At 47.0% G+C, this 16,624-nt stretch overlaps 1 protein-coding gene across 1 annotated transcript in view; it reads right to left on the bottom strand.

Moving 5' to 3' along the window:
- Positions 1-1,082: 1,082 nt before the first annotated feature.
- Positions 1,083-16,624, bottom strand: part of FNDC1 (fibronectin type III domain containing 1) — a 67,480-nt gene continuing 51,938 nt past the window's right edge. The window contains exons 17-23 of the mRNA XM_054721740.1: positions 14,818-15,048; positions 11,857-11,965; positions 8,441-8,520; positions 6,296-6,325; positions 5,415-5,576; positions 3,916-4,038; positions 1,083-2,210 (exon numbers count right to left, since the gene is read on the bottom strand). Coding sequence (XP_054577715.1) covers positions 2,095-2,210; positions 3,916-4,038; positions 5,415-5,576; positions 6,296-6,325; positions 8,441-8,520; positions 11,857-11,965; positions 14,818-15,048 — 851 coding nt within the window. The 3' untranslated portion in view covers positions 1,083-2,094. The remainder of the gene's footprint in view (positions 2,211-3,915; positions 4,039-5,414; positions 5,577-6,295; positions 6,326-8,440; positions 8,521-11,856; positions 11,966-14,817; positions 15,049-16,624) is intronic.

Below are 16,624 nucleotides of genomic sequence, written 5' to 3'. Positions count from 1 at the left end.
ATCTCCCACATTTCCAGGGAACTCATACAACTTACCAAAAGGAAAACAACACAATCAAAAAAATGGGCAACAGACCTAAATAGATACTTTTCAAAAGAGGACATACAGAAGGCCAAGAGACATATGAAAACATGCTCAAAGTCACTAATTATCTGAGAGATGCAAATCAAAATAACAATGAGGTACCACCTCACACCTGTCAGAATGGCTATCACCAACAAATCAACAAACAACAAGTGTTGGTGAGGATGCGGAGAAAAAGGAACCCTCGTGCACTGCTGGTGGGAATGCAGACTGGTGCAGCCACTGTGGAGAACAGTATGGAGTTACCTCAAAAAACTGAAAATGGAACTCCCATTTGACCCAGTGATCCCACTTCTAGGAATATATCCCAAGAAGCTAGAAACACCAATCAGAAAGGGTATATACACCCCTATGTTCACAGCAGCACAATTCACCATAGCTAAGATTTGGAAACAGCCCAAGTGCCCATCAGCAGATGAGTGGATCAGAAAACTGTGGTACATCTTCACAATGGAATATTACGCTGCTGTAAAAAGGAAGGAACTCCTATCATTTGCAACAGCATGGATGGAACTGGAGAGCATTATGCTATTTTGCAAATGAACATGCGAGTAGCACGGGAGCTGGGCGTCTGGTCTGCCCTCCTAAGGAATTCTCTATTCTCCCAGCCGTCTGCGTGCTCACACCGTCTCTACTGTTGTTTACTGTGCAAAGGGGATGGTGGGAGCTGAGGGAAGCGTCCATCATCACAGCCCCATGCAGTGGCCTGCAAAGTTACTTGTTTGCTTGTAAGTTCGACCTTCTCGCCTACACGATACACCGGCTTCCCCTCAACACAGCGCCGGACCACACTGGTTGGCTCCAGGAGCCTGACTGCATCCCGAGTGACATCCTTCACATGAGGGTAACGCCAGTCCACCTCTCACCCATCCCCAGCCCTGCTTTTCTTACGTGTAAACCTGCACGAGACAAGCCCTTCATTGCCAGAGCTGCTGGGGACACGGAGGAGCACATGGAACAGACACCGTGTTTTAAATAAACTCACGTGTGCTGCGGCGAAGAGGGGTAAGGTGCTTTATTTCAAGAAGTCGACACTGAGATGGGCAGGAAAGGGAAAGGAGTTTCTTTAAGACTGGATTTTCAAATCATTTGGGACCTAAACTCTGAATCTGGAAACACATGAGGTATGTCCCCACAGAGACAGCCGTGCGTTTCCACACGGGCGTGGAAGAGAGAAGGCACTCGGTCTGCAACGAGTTTGCCATCCGTGCGGCAGTATCCCCGCCACTCACAGCTCAGCAGCACTCGCAGGAAGGAGGCGTGGCTTTCCACTGCCGAGTACGCATGCTCTGGACACTTCGGTAAGATGTTCGTAAACAGCACCTGTGCTCCACAAGTCCCACCCACGTTCATCTAGTAAACAGGTACAAATTTAGCGATTTCAATCAACGTTCTTGCAGACAAGTGGGATATGTATATGCATATATACATATATATATATCAAAATGAGAATTTACAAAGATTTGATACATTTGGTCTAGCAGTGGGTGAGTCCATGGGATAAATCTTAAGTGGGATATATTTCCTTGGGTGATGATTTGAGTAATCCAGTTCTACTGCATAGAAAGAGACCAGGAGCATAACGTCAGCTGGTCTGGGAGGAGTCCGATGAAAAAAGAAAGTGTGTAGCATTCCATGAAGCCAGCTTCTGCTGTTCTCTGGAGACACCGATGGTCTGGATACTGTGCCTAAGAAGTGTGAAAATCGCCCCGAATCAGCGGGCATCCCTGGTAGCCGTGTGCTTTGATTGTCTCTGGGATGTGCTATGATAAGCAAAACGTGTGGAGAAGCAAACTGAACAGCAACATTGAATCCCATGTGTGGTCCAGGCCAGGAAGTGGGCTGAGTCCGGACTGCAGACGCCCCAAATATCCAGTGTCCGCCTCGTGGCCTTGCTGACACGGGGCAGAGGGGCTCGGGACAGACACGTCCTCCTTCTCCTGCTCAGGCCGCAGTGCAAGTCAGTCAGGGGGCCGGGCAGGGCGAGCTTTCCGCATGCTCGTCCCCTGGTTACCACTTCCCTGGGATGGAGACGCCACACTCATACCAGCCCACGTAGTAATAGGGGGTCCCGAAGCCAATGTTGCCAAAGCGGACGGGCTCCTGGCGATACTGGCGGTAGTAGCCTGGAACAGGAAAAGGAAAGAGGAGAGACAGGTATCTGTGATACTGCGATTTACAGTAAGAAATACGTATTTGGTCTTCATCCCTGTTCCCGGCACAGAGTTCCTAAAATCCATGGGATTTCCTGAGTGCTAAGAGTAATAAAGGAGTCCTGATATTGGTAACAAACCCGTCAACCACACCTGAGGTGGTGTTAGTAAGGTGGTTTTGGAAAAGCACTTTTATACCCGTATAAGTGCTTACAGGGTGTCTCCCCAAAATGCATACATGTTTTAACAGCTGAGAGCTCGATTTTGAAAATGGAATGTATTTTAATAAACACTGCCTTTATAATTATTCAAAGTGTGTGTATACATTTTTTGGGACACCCTATATTTAGTATGTTTATTTTGATGGTTAATTTTCTGTATTCAATTTGGCTAGGGGCTATGGGACCCACATATTTGGTCAACTATTATTCTAGGTCTTTCTGTGAACATGTGTTTTTAGATGAGATTAACATTTAAATCGGCAGACTTTGAGTAAAATAGAGTACCCTCCGTATTGGGGGTGGGCCTCATCCAATCAGTTAAAGGCCCTAAAGAAAACGACTTACTTCCCGTGAAGAGGACAGCGTTCTGCCAGGGGACTCACACTGAAACACTGACTCTCCTGGGTCTCTAGCCTGCTGGAGCCCCTGCAGATTCGGGGCTTGCCAGCCTCTACAATCATATGAGGCAATTCCTTGAAATAAGCACCTCTCTCTCTTTTTCTCTCCCTTCCCCACACTGGTTTTGTTTTTCTGGAGAACCCTAATACACTTATTTTATTGTTTTGTGTATTTTATTTCTTTGAAAATGAATATCGTATTTTCCGGCGTATAAGATGACTGGGCATATAGAAGATTTTCCTGGGTTAAAAAGTCGTCTTATACGCCGGAAAATACAGTAATTTTGTACCATTTTCCCCCCGAGCTAAAAATGTCAATGGATCAGAAAACATCTCATGTCTTGAAAATGCCAGATTGCTGAGAACTGAGTGCATAATGGGAAAAGTGCTGACTCCGTTCAGTTCTGATTGTTTGTTTGTTGGGGGAGTAAGTAACATATTGCAAGGTGTTCACATTTGAGGTGAGTACACTTGTCTCACCTTACAACAGCCATAATCAAATAGCTGATACACTGTCTCCTGAAGCATGTCATGGTTGGTTGGCACTTGTTTATCTTCCTATTCTGTTCCTGCCATTCTCCCCCCGAAGGCCCTCCAGTCTGTGCGTGTCTAGGCCTCTTTTTGACTGTCTCTTCCGAAAACCTTCCCACAGCGCCCGATGGCTGGCCTCCCTCACACTCAGACAGTGGCTGTAATCTGCTCCATCACCTGACAACAGGACGACCATGTGACATAACTCTTGTCACTCTCTACAGTTTAAGTTGTACCTGTTAGTTGCCTTTCAGATACTTAGCTTCTCTTTCTGCTCATGGACCATCTTCCTGAGAGTAGGGATGAGGTCTTATATTCATTCCACTGTATCCCTACCTTCCCTAGGCTCACCCAACTCCAGCACACAGTAGGTGTATTTTGTTCATGTTTGATTGTCATGAGCTATAATGCTGCCAACAACCTGTCTTCAATCGGTACACCAAAGGCAGGCCCACAGCGAATTTTCTCCCCATATCAGCCCTCCTCTCTCACCCCCAGTGGAATATGCCAGGTCTGTGTTCTCATTACCTTGAATGCTGGGGAGGGCCTCTATGTAGGACTGAGGCCCAGTTCTTCCATCCAGATGTGAATCCACAAATTGGCAATGGTCTTCACCTCTTCCCCAGCTGTCTCCGATGCTGTAGAATGTGTCTTCACGAAGGAATAAGATAAGTCAGTGACTGTTCAAAAAGTGCCACAGCTGGTTTAGGAGTCTGCACGAGCTTTGGAGACTATTTGAAGTGGGTACATTACTAAACTCTGTGTGTCATACTTTCCGCGTTTGAAACCTGGTGATAATGGCGCCAACCCATAGGTGTTTAAGGTGTCAGAGATCATGTATGCTAAATACTTAACAAGTGTTCACTAAATGGAAACTATTAATATTACAGGCAGTTTCAGACTATAAATTGTATACTTTTTTAATCCTTGGTTTTTTAAAAAAGGACAGATGAAAATAATCTAGTCTAGAGGCTGCATTGTGAAAGGCACAAAGATCTATACAAATAGAAGAACCTATTTTCATGTATAACTAGCAGAGCGTGTGTGTCTGTGGCCTGAGGCACTGTCCGTGGTGCTGAAACACAGCTGCACAGTAGGACAAAGTTGTTTTTCTCAACCCTGGGATGCTGAAGGCTGTGCACCTCTCCTAGGAATTCGAATCACAGGAGAAGGGAGAGAGACACAGACAGTGAGTGTTGGGAGAGGCATATACACTGAGAAACTGCCAGAGTGGAGGATTGTAAGGAAGATTTTGTTTTGACATTATCTTGAAATGATACCACTAGCAAGAAAAAACAAACAACAACCAAAAACCATAATAAAATATAGACCAGATGAGGAAAAATTGAAAAATGTATTTACTAAAAACTGAGCAAATTTTGAAATAAAAAATATTGGGGTCTGGGTGGAGGCAGGCAAAGGGTGGGGAAGGGGACATCTGTAATAGTGTCAACAATAAAAAATAAAGGGAAAAACTCAAAAACAAAACCAAAAAAAGTAAATAAAAACAAATTTGCATAGGTGAATGAGGCAAAGCCAGCTGGGACAAAATGGCATTTTGAAATGTTTGTAGGTCAAGGTGTGTATGTTATCTTTTGTTTTAATCCCCACCCACGATGAATACAATGTAGTTTTTATTTGGACAGCGAACAAATGGTACTGATGATGTATGTTTACCATCTATGTCTTTTTCTCTGTAAAGTTGTGCCAGTAGCAGGAAATGAAGGGAATGTTCTCCTCACTACTTCCAGCTTATACTCATACCCGTTATTGAGTTAACAGCAAAAATTGGCCTTTAAATTTATGTCAGAATTTTGGACTTCATTTCTAAAAGGTAGGAGATTTAAAACATGTATCTTTCTGGGTGCCAGTGTAGGAACTAACCGCCCTAAAACAGAGCCTGCCAAGCTGGTTTGTATTTGAGCTAAACCTAAATATATCCTCACACACCTGCTATGTCAAGTGAGTAGCTCATACAATAAAAATTTTTCCTACCCTCCCACAGCCAGCCAGCCTCAAACACCTACCTTTCAGGTTGTCACTGAGGTAGATCTTGTACCGCAGTGAGTTACAGAGAATGACGCCCACAAACTTTCTGTACCACGTCCGCTTCACATACTGCCGGCCGTGGCAATCCGTGTAGTCAGGATTGTATTTGAAAGCAAATGGGATCCAGATGGGCTCCCCGCCTTGACAACAAAAACACACCAGGGCACGGCGTGCCAGTGTTTATTCTTGCACCAAGTACTAGAGATCTGACTTATCTGCTGGGCCTCCTTTTCTCAGGGCTTCTCTGAGCGAAGCTTTCCCACCTCCCACTGGGCATCCTCTTTCTCTTTCCTTTGCCTTCTTAGGACTGAAACACAGTTGTGGAGTTCCTTTCACTTGAACGTAGTTAAGAGATTCTCAGAGCAAGAAAAAGGCATCAGGCCTCAAGGGAAATAAGCTATAGAGGCAAAGTTAATCTTGCAAGGCATGCCATCCTACCCCCACCAGGTCCCTCTGCATAGACTCCTACTGTTCTTGTCATTTGTAAGACCCGTCCTGAACGTGAGCAATAGAGCTTTCTCAGGTTATTTAAAAACAAAGTAAAATTTTGTTACATGCTAATTCATTTTGCTACCTTTTCAGCAATTCAAAATATTCAAAAGGGGTTGAATGAAAATAAACTTATCTATTCTCAGAGATATTGGCCACCCATAATGGTTTTTTATAGATATTGGCTGCTATTAAAAAATTCCCAGATCACTTTTCCCTGGATTAGGATGAAGGGAGCAAAGAAACCACCGATGTTGTCATAATATTATAAAAATGCAAAAATGGTCCAGCACTTGTAATTGTAACAATCTCACAGTCAGTATTCAACATGATTACTAAAATATTAAGTTTATCAAGAAGACAGACTTACCCGGTGGCCTCACAACAAGCAGAGGGTTGTCTGTAGAATGAAAAAAACAAACAAAAAGACTTCATTATCACATTTCACAGCCATGAGAATACTTAAATGTTTATTATAACCAAGATGGCTAACCCAACTGGAGTAGCAAAGAAAAAATATACGGTTTATTTGTCAGAGGCCAACTTTTTTTTAGTTTTTATTTTCTGAGCACTTTCTTTTGAGAAATACTTCATTTGATTTTTATAGAAGTTGTGGGTCTCTGAAGATAATACTTTGACACTGGGTACCAAAAAATAATGAAATACTCATTATGTTTTAAAACGTGTCCATCGTGGGAAAACAGTTTGGTGGTTTCTTAAAAAGGTAAACATGCATCTACTGTACAATCCATCCTTTGTGGCCTTGAGAACTTATCCAAGAGAAATTAAAACATGTCCCGGCAAACACTTATTCATGAATGCTCACAGCAGCTTTATTTTTCATAGTCAAAGAGCAGATACAGCCCAATGTCTACCGGCAGGTGAGTGGAGAAGCTCACTGGTGCAGCTACTATGCAAGGAATGCTGCTGAGGAATAAACGAGAACGAGCTACACGTGTACCTTCCTACGCTCAGATTTCAGACATCAGGTTCTTGATAGACGCTTAAATGTGAATAATTTGGTTTTCTTCCTATAGATTTTCATGTTGATTCTGAAAGTTGCCAAAAGTCCATTTTCTTTTTAGGAAATGCAGCCATACACATAGGCACATTCCCTACGTTAGCACCTTAACCACTGATAATGGCTTCCTCTTACTCCTTCTTCTTGATTACTAATGAGAAACACACTTCTTAGATGAAATAGTGAAAATGCTGTTGAGGTCCTTTGCCTACATTTCCAATATACAGCATATTCTCACAAAGATTTCATTTTCTTCCCCACATTTTGATGCAGTAGATTTCAAGTCATTACATTTAAAAATATCTTCCAATGACATATGCTCTGGGACAAGCTACATGTAGGAAATAACAGAACCAAATAGAAGCTCGAGTTGTTACTTTGGTGTGCAGCCGGCAGGCTGAGTCTAAAGGTGGCCTCAGGTCCCCGGCCGCCAGCGTGGCTTCCCACATGGAGAGGCTGCGACCCAGGAACTGTCTCCAGGGCCGGCTCTGTGCCCTTCAGACCATGAACCGGGCACATTTAATAGAAGGGCCTCAGAGCTCTGCACACCAGCACTCCCGACATAGGGACACCCTCTGAGTGACGCTGCTTGTAAGGCTGAATAGTATTTTATTTATTTGAGAGAGAGAGGGAGAGAGAAAGATCTATTTGTTGTTCCACTTATTTATGCAATCATGGTTGATTCTTGCATGTGCCCTGACTGGGGATTGAATCTGCAACCTTGGTGTATCAGGACGATGCTCTAAGCAACTGAGCTACCCGATCAGGTTCTAAATAGTATTTCACTAATTAAACTCCCCACGTCAAGTAAGGTCATCTTCATCTCCTGGTTTAAAAAAGCGTCTTCGTCCTAGCTGGTGTGGCTCAGTGGATAGAGTGTTGACCTGTGGACTGAAGGGTCCCAGTCAATTCCGGTCAAGGGCACATGTCTGGGTTGCAGGCTCAAACCCCGTTAGGGGGCATGCAGGAGGCAGCCGATCAATGATTCCCTCTCATCATTGATGTTTCTATTTCTTTATTCCTCTCCCTCTCTGAAATCAATACAAATATATTTTTTTAAAAGAAAAGAAAATCTCAAAAAACAATTAAATAAGCATCTTAGAGACGTAACTCATTGTTAGAGGCAGCTTCCTCTCAGGCCTCAGGCCAGTTATGCTCTTCAGCTGTTTGCAATGAAAAAATTACCTCTGCAACGAAATCTTTTGCAGCTAGATTCAGATTCTCTCCTGCGTGGCTGAGAAGTAGATTTCCCCCTCTCACTGGAACCTGACCTTTCCGTTTCCCAGGCAGTTCCAAAAAAGACTACTTTGAATATTATTGTCCAAGTTTTAGCCTCGCAGAAAGTGATGTTTATTTAATAAAGCAACAGCCAATATGAATTCATTAAACGGAAAAGTTAGGATTCTCATTTTCCAGTTTTTGTTCTATTGCAGTCATTAATCCAAGTTATTTGTTTTGGGAAAAGGGAGAAATGCGAAGTGAGGGCAGCCGTACCTGACTCCGTGACAAACGAGACGGACGGGCTGATGGGTCCATAGCCCTGCGGGTTCTTGGCTTGAACTTTGAAATAATACCTGGAATTGGAAGAAAAGGCTTTCTGAGAGAGACGCCGTTTAAGTTCTGTCATCACTTCCCAACTACTTACTCTGTGGCAGACTTTGAGTCCTATTTTTTTTTTTTTTTAACTAATGCACACATCCCTGCTATTTCTTCATAGTTCTCTGAACTTTCTCATTTTCTAATAACTTTTCACAATAATACAATGAACAGCATAGACCCGTGGCTCATGGGAGCCGGCGGGGCGTCACTGAGAGAGTGTGTCCCCAGGGCACCCGGTGGTTCTGCCATGGAACCTCCTCGTGTCCTGCTCTGGAGGAGCAGGCGGCGTGACCCGCAATGACCGCGGCGGAGAGGGAGGACCGGCCCAGCGGCTGGGTCCTCGGGGAACCAGTGTCTTTTGGTTGCATGACAAGCACTGTGGTTGGCTCCGAAGCCTTGGAAGAGTTTCGGGCTTCTGCGCCTCAAGGAGAGAAGCCAGTCCAGGACGGGGTGTGCAGCAGGCCTGGAGAGCTTCTCGAGGGTTCTCCTCGGTCTTGGAACAGAGAACGGGCAGCAAGAACACGTCTGAATCAGCTCGTCCGCCTGGAGGGAGGCTGCTGGGCCCACGGGGTGGGAGTCCCGGGACATCTTGCTTCGCTCTCTTGGGAGCTACAGGACAAAAGCGGTGGCTGCAAAGACTTTGTGCCCAGCGCCACGCGGTACCCGCTCCATCTTTGTGAAGCTCTGTGTCCCTCCCCCGGGCCCTCCTGTCTGGGCCTCTGCAGGCGAGGAAGGGGTACATCCTGCGCGTGTGGCTCTCCACCACTTTGGAGAGTTCATGGCGAGCCTGTGCCCGTGGCTCTGACCAGAGGAGTCACACTTCAGTTCCAGAATTCTCTGTCAGGAGCACAGATGACATCGCTGAAGAAAAGGCACTGGGTTTTAAAGGCGAGTTACTGACATTCAGAGCAAAGGCCATGTCCTGGCGCCACACCTCCGAGCACCTGCGATCACCCAGGAGCCGCGGCCTCACCATTATGGCAGGACGTGACTTTGTGTCTGATGAAACAGCGGGTCGCAATGGCTGAGCTGATGAAGCCATCCAGTGAAATTAGTCTTCTTTGAAGCCTTTCAAGAAAGTCAGTCCCATCTCATTAGGAAGAGAGTCCTTTCTAAGATTTCATTTGAAAACAAGATGCACAATTGAGAACACGGGTCTCCAGATCTTGTGTCAGTAGTTCACGCTTTCCCAGCGGCGTCCTTTCCTGGGTCAAGTGGCGGGTCTGGCTATGTTATGATTCTGGTTAAACTTTAGATACTTTCTTTTTTCCTTAAGGAAAAGGAAATCCAAACCTAAGGGATGACACATTCTGAGGCTACAGGGGACATTTCTCCTGGCCGTTTCTCGAGCCACCACTGGAGCCGCCTGATGCCTCTTCCCCAAGCGCCGCGCTCAGCTGTGCACGGAGAGGCCGGCCCACAAACAGGAGCTGGTCCAGGCTCTGCTGCATCAGCGGGCCTCCCTCTGGCACCTCAGCATCTCCAGACCCACCGTCCCGGCGCATAATCACTCCATTCTCGCAAAGCCCACGTGGCCTAACTCCAAAGACATGCTTCCACTTGAACTTCACCTAATGTGTCCAAGTAAATTTAAATACGCTGCGCTGAAAAGCAACCTGGAATCATGAAAAAGAAAGTGAAGTTCCTATTTTCAAAACCACACGAAGCTTTTGCTCTGAGCTGAAATATACCTGCATACTCTGAAGAGGGTCTGCCTCGCCCAAGTGGCAGGTGCGATCCACGCCTTGCCGCCTTCTATAGGCTCTTGGCCCTGCTTTTGAATGGACCCCAGTGACAAGTCATCGGACTGCGAGTGTGGAGTGGAATATGTGCGCTCCAGAAAGTGAGCTGGCAGAGCTGGGTGAATGCACCCACGCAAAGTCACACCCAAGACTCGGCCATAAAGAGCCACAGCTGGATTTACACTCCGGCTCCTCTGCATCATTGGCTTCTTGTGTCTCCGATTCGGGGGACCCTGAAGGTGGCGTCTGGAAGCCTGGGGACGGCGATGAGGTGGAAAACCCAGACTCCCTGGAGGATGCATGTGGTTCCTAAAGGAAGTCCCCAGAGACTTGCTAGTCCCCTTTCTCCTCCTTCTCTTTAGGGTCACGCAGGGGGAAAGCATTATCCCATCACAGCGTTTCCCTGGCCCGGAACGTTTGGCAGCTGTTCAGAGCGGTTTTGGGGAACCCATGTGGGAGGAGGCACAGTGCTCGCATCCTGGGGAGCACTCCCCATCAGAACGAACCACCGGGAAGGCATCCTGGGGAGGCCACCGTAGCAGCTGCTGTTCCCGGTCTGTCCACCAGGCAGCTGACCGTGGGTGGACAGGAGGACAGAGCCCCCAGGGGCGCCGCAGGCCCTCTGGGACCAGCGCCGAGCCTCCAGCCTTCTCACCCCTCCTGCCTCACCGGCCTCCTTTCCTCCCTAGAACGCACTGTCTTCTTGAGCAAACTTTCTGCCTGGAACCACCCGGCCTTGCCCCCCCACCCCCTCCTCCTCCTGGTTAACGGCTTCTGAAGTCCGATTGGTGAGGCACGAGAGCCATGGCCCCGGTGGGAGCACTGCAAACACCAAAGACCGGGGAACGTTGTTCTCCCCAGAGAGCTGGTTTTCAAGCGCACCGCTGCTCCGCCATCCCGTGCTCGGTGCTCCACCGTGTTCACCCGCCAGGGACGCTTTCCCCATGGTCATTACCTTCAAAACCAGATCGTGTAAAAGCAGAAATGCGTACCCCCCCACTCTGTACCCGGGAGTACATTTTGCATTTTCCCCACTGAGCGCTGTAAACTCTGGCTCCCAGATGGCCCTCTGCCCAGCCAGCACTTGCCGGCTGTAGGAAGATGTGGCTGTCACCTATTTTAATGTATAAAATGCATTTCCTGGAATGATCTAAACCTCTGCGTCATAGAGTTTGAGTACCAGTGAATTAAAATGTTTAGCAATTGCTGCTCCACTAATGTCGCATGTGGAGTGTGTGCCGTCTAACGCCGCCACGCGGGCGACGACAAAAGGATCGCTTCCTTCTCAATCAGAACAACTTTTCTGACCCCGTGGCAGGCAGCATGGAGTCTCTGGAAACCAGGGAACAAAATGTCAACACGACAGACTAACAATTCCAGTACACACAGCAACTTCTTCCAAGAAAACTCCATGTCCTGTGTGAGGGTCCATGGAGATGCTGTGAGCACTCAACAGGATGCAAAGGGAATCACGGAAACATTCCGATGGAGCTTTCTCCTCTGCAGCCCAGGGACACCTGTCGCTGCACCCACGGGTCTCGTTTGGTTTTCCGTGGCGGCCGCCCCTACCTTGTGTTCGGCTTCAGGTTCTCAATGGGCAAATGCGTGACGGTGGAAGCCTGCGTGGACCACTTGTTCCGGATGAAGTCCTCATAGGACGCGCTGTAAACCAAGTAGCCTGCGGTGGGGAGAAGGAAGGACCCAGTGAGCATGAAGGAACACGCGACGCAGAAGGGGTACCCCGTGGAGGAGGGGGCGGTGAGGCCACAGTGTGCAGGCCGCTCTGCGGGAGACGTTCCACAGAGCTTGCTGCGTGCTGGGTGTGGGTGGGGTGAATGTTGGGATCTTCTGGTGAATCCAGATGCAGGTGACAAAATTAACGACACTTCCTGAGACTTGCTAGTCTCCCACTTGTCCTCCTCCTCCTAATCTCCCAAACCCCCTGACCCCCTCATCTCCTCAGAAGTAACCCACCTCATCTTGACTGCAGAGGAAAAGCAGAGGAAGAGAGAAGTGATGGCCACACAAGTCGTTAAGATTATTTCCTGGTAGAGACACACACAGCCGTCCCTCACACGAAACAAAGACACTGTGGAATGCCATGTATGCGTGTGTGGCTGAAAGACCCCGGAAGCACTGAGGTCTCACCTGTTCAGTGAAGGCTCCCCTGTGATTTCTCGTGCTGAATACCTGTGCTTGCCCTTGACCTTGATGTCTAATGACAGCAGTCAGGCAGCTCTTCTTTCTGCCTCATCGCTATTCACAGACCTCAGAGGGTGGGCCCTCGGCCCTGACACCTGCCCAGGCTGCCTCAGAAGGCCAAGTGAAGTTCGTGGCACAGCTGCCCACATCCTCTGTTCTAGATCTCTTATGTTACACACAAAAGAAACCACTTGTCAAGCACTTCCTACGTGCCAAACATGATGCTAAACACTTTCCGTTTTTCTCTGGTTAATTCTCCTGGGGCTACCACATGGGTATTACTAGCCACACTTGGACATGAGAAAAGTGAGTCTTGGAGAGGGCTAAAATCTTGTTCAAGTTCATTCATGAATTCATTTAACAGGTATTTATTGCATGTCCACTATCGGTCCGACACTAGACTAAGTGCTGAGGACTCAGGGAGCAGTAGAGCAGACAGCCAGCCCGAATAACACAGCTGTGACTGGAGCTATGAAGGATCTGTCCACGTGCTCCAGGGGTGTGAAGGGAGACCTAGTCATGGTGGACATGGAGAGCTTCCCTGGGGTCCTCAAATGGGGAGATCACTGAAGGATAACTGGTAACTCTCATCCTTCGGCCATGTTTCTCACGCCCCAGGGCTCAGGGAGCAGTGGTATACTTATGTTAAGTAACCTCTGTTGTGCAAGAGATCAAAAGCTAAACAGTGTAAGGTAAGGTTTTCAATTATTCTTCTGTATGTTTGCTTGTTTGATTTTCAAAATTGCCCTTCATAAAACCATAGTCAATGAGGAAAAGAATTTTCTGGATGTTTTGACTGCAAGCTTTCCTTCTTCCATTGATTTATTGCTTCCTATTAGAAGCATGTTGGACTTCATAGATACTGGCTGCAGCAGCCCACGCAGCATGCACACTGGAGTAACCAGCACTGTTAGTGACACCTGAGGCTCAGACTCCTTGATCATGCACCATCATGTCTCCTCTGGCCCTGCAACCTCACCTGGCACAACACCCGGGCCATTCTTTTTTTTTTTTTCTTTTTCTTTTTTAATATATTTTATTGATTTTTTACAGAGAGGAAGGGAGAGAGATAGAAAGCTAGAAACATCGATGAGAGAGAAACATCGACCAGCTGCCTCCTGCACACCCCCTCACTGGGGATGTGCCCGCAACCAAGGTACATGCCCTTGACCGGAATCGAACCTGGGACTCTTCAGTCCGCAGGCCGACGCTCTATCCACTGAGCCAAACTGGTTTCGGCCACCCGGGCCATTCTTTCCTGTGTCCCTCATCCTGGCTTTTGCGCTACTGTGCAAACTCCGTAAGAAAAGTTGCTTTTTGGATGTTCTTGAATATTTTTTTCCTCATTTTAAGAGGTAGTATTAGGGACATTAAGCAAAAGTACTATAAGTTTTGACTTTGATGAACTACATTAGCATAACAGTGACAGATAATGTCAAGCTTTGATTTATACCACCATCACCCACCTATCCCCCCCCACACACACATACATATCCCTTAATCTTATACAACTTGCAGGCTCAGAATAAATCATTCACAAAGGAAGGGTCTCTTCAAAGAAAATATTCTCTTCTGTAAAAACTTATTTCAATATATTTCTCCTCAAATATATCCTTGGCAGAATCAGATGAACTCATGATCATCTCACAGGCCAAGAATCTAAGAGGCTAAAGATGCCTGGGCCTTTTTCCATCGCATCCAATTCCCACATAAGGAATTCAGAAGCACTAAGACTGATCTGGAAGCACCCAGCAGGCATGGAAAGATGGAAGAGGCAGAGTCACAAGGTAGCACATGGTAGGAGCTATTCATCATCCATCCTACTGCAGGATCTAATCCTACAAGTGGCTACAGGGACTCCCTGGCCATTTTGCAGGATTACAGAATGCAAAAGATGTAACAATATTTTTCAGAAGAGGAAACAAATGTCCAGGGAGATGAAGTAGGTAGCTCAAGGTCATGCAAATCTATCTTGGACTAGGATTCTGGACTTCTGACTTCCATCCAGTGCTCTTCATACTGCCCCACAGGGCTTCCCTACTTGCCTATATTTCATCCTTTGAAAGAAGACATCTGCATTTATCCACCCAGTCCACCCATGCACCCACTCATCCATTCATCCAATCCACCCATGTATCCATCCATCCATCCATCCATCCATCCATCCATCCATCCATCTATCCATCCATCTATCTATCCATCCATCCATCCATCCATCCATCCATCCATCCATCCATCTGTATACTCATCCTCATCTGTTCATCTGTTATTATCTGTATGTCCCACCTACATGTTGATGGGAACTCTGAACATCTGCCTTGGACACACCTGTTACCACATCTCCCGGGGTGGCTTTGTCCCAGTCCACAATGACAAATGAGTGGCAGCCTTCCATAGCAACAATAGTGATATTGCGGGGTGCATGCTGAGGAGGCAGGTCATTCTTCCTCATGTCAGTCGGAATGATTTCATCCAGGCTCTCCACTTGGAAGTGATCCAGAGCATCGGTCAGAGAGCAAGGGGTTGATGGGTCTTTATTTAGATACGTCACATAAGGAGCTGTAAAAGAACACAGATACCCAATCAGATTGCTGAAGGCTTTCTCTGGAGGCAGAAACGTAAGGTCTGCTCCATGGAATAGACCAATCATTCAGTCTCCCTGCTAGACAGAGGTTCCAAGGTCATCGGCCCTGATCCCAAACCCAGAAGCACACCCCTAGCTCTCCTTAATGGATCCACCCATTTATATGTTAATCTCATGGTTTCAAAAGATGCTATTGCCGCATGAACATTGATGACTATGGCCTCACAGCTACTTTGAAAGATCCCCAAACTGCAATTCATTTAACATAAGTTAGATCTGCAGCATTTCACCATTCCTATGCCCAAACATTTGGAAAAGTGTGAATCAGGCCCAGAACAAAATTTATTCCCTGGACAGTCTTGGGACCAAAAAGTAATATACACTGATCCAGATATACAACCTCTATCATAGTCCTGGGAGGCCCTCCCTAGGGCTTCCGTGACCCCCATACCCATCTGGAATGTCTGCAAAGGCCAGGCCTAAACAGCCTTCTACAACACTCTGCTCAGCACAGTAATAGCTACCCACATTTAGGAACAGGTTCGAGGTTTTTCTACACACATCCCAGTGGGTACAAGGGCATCAGGAATAAGGCGGGACTTGGACTGATGTCCCATGCCCTGCTGAGTCTGTTGACACTGATGAGGGAGAGGGGGCAGAAAGAAGGGCCCAACAGGAGGCTCTCCCTCCAGCCCACAGCTTTTTGAGATGCACGCTCTGTAAGAAGTTGGAAATGCCAGGGAAACAGGGTCAGGCTTTATACACACAGGCTCCAGAGTGCTCTCATTCTACTACTAGTAGTTTTTCTTTTGTTAATCCTCACTCGGGTATATTTTTCCATTGATTTTTAAAGAGAGTGGAAGGGAGGGGGAGAGACTGAGAGAAACATCTATGTGAGAGAGCCACATCAATTGGTTGCCTCCCACATGCACTCCACCAGGGCCAGGGATCAAGCCTGCATCAGAGGCATGTGCCCTTGACCAGTATCGAACCCAGGACCCTTCAGTCCAAGGGCCAACGCTCTATCCACTGAGCCAAACCGGCCAGGGCTCTAGTAGTTTCTAAATGTTCCATTACATCTTTTGGTGCCGGTTCTCATTCTCAGTGGCCATTACGACCAAAAGCAATTTTTAGCTCCTCTATTTTCCAATAATTTGTATAAAATTGGGCCTTTAGGGCTTGTCCATGGATCTCTTCTGGAAGTTTTGGAGAGTAATCAGTGCTGTATAGATTACAGACACATGGACTTAGCCAGACAATGGTAGCCTCTCGGTCTTCAGCAGAGCTCTCTGGGACAGCTGACAGCAGTGCTGACAGGAGTTCCGAGTCTGGCCTGCAACTAGAGAGAGCGTCCGATTTGGTGAATTCGGCCGGCTGCCGAATGCCACGGGCCAGCACTGGCATTCCCCGCAGGAAGGCCGCTTCACATTAATTGCTCTCATTCTTCAAGTGCGTGTAGTCGAGACACTCAGCGCTACATCTTGGCTGGCAGGAGCCGTTCTCTGCTTATAGCAGAACATTTGTTTTGGAAACAAAAAAGTGTGAGATTAG

Source organism: Eptesicus fuscus, chromosome 10 (assembly GCF_027574615.1).
Source record: "Eptesicus fuscus isolate TK198812 chromosome 10, DD_ASM_mEF_20220401, whole genome shotgun sequence".
NCBI lineage: Eukaryota > Metazoa > Chordata > Mammalia > Chiroptera > Vespertilionidae > Eptesicus > Eptesicus fuscus.
This window is presented reverse-complemented; position numbering and strand designations above follow the sequence as displayed.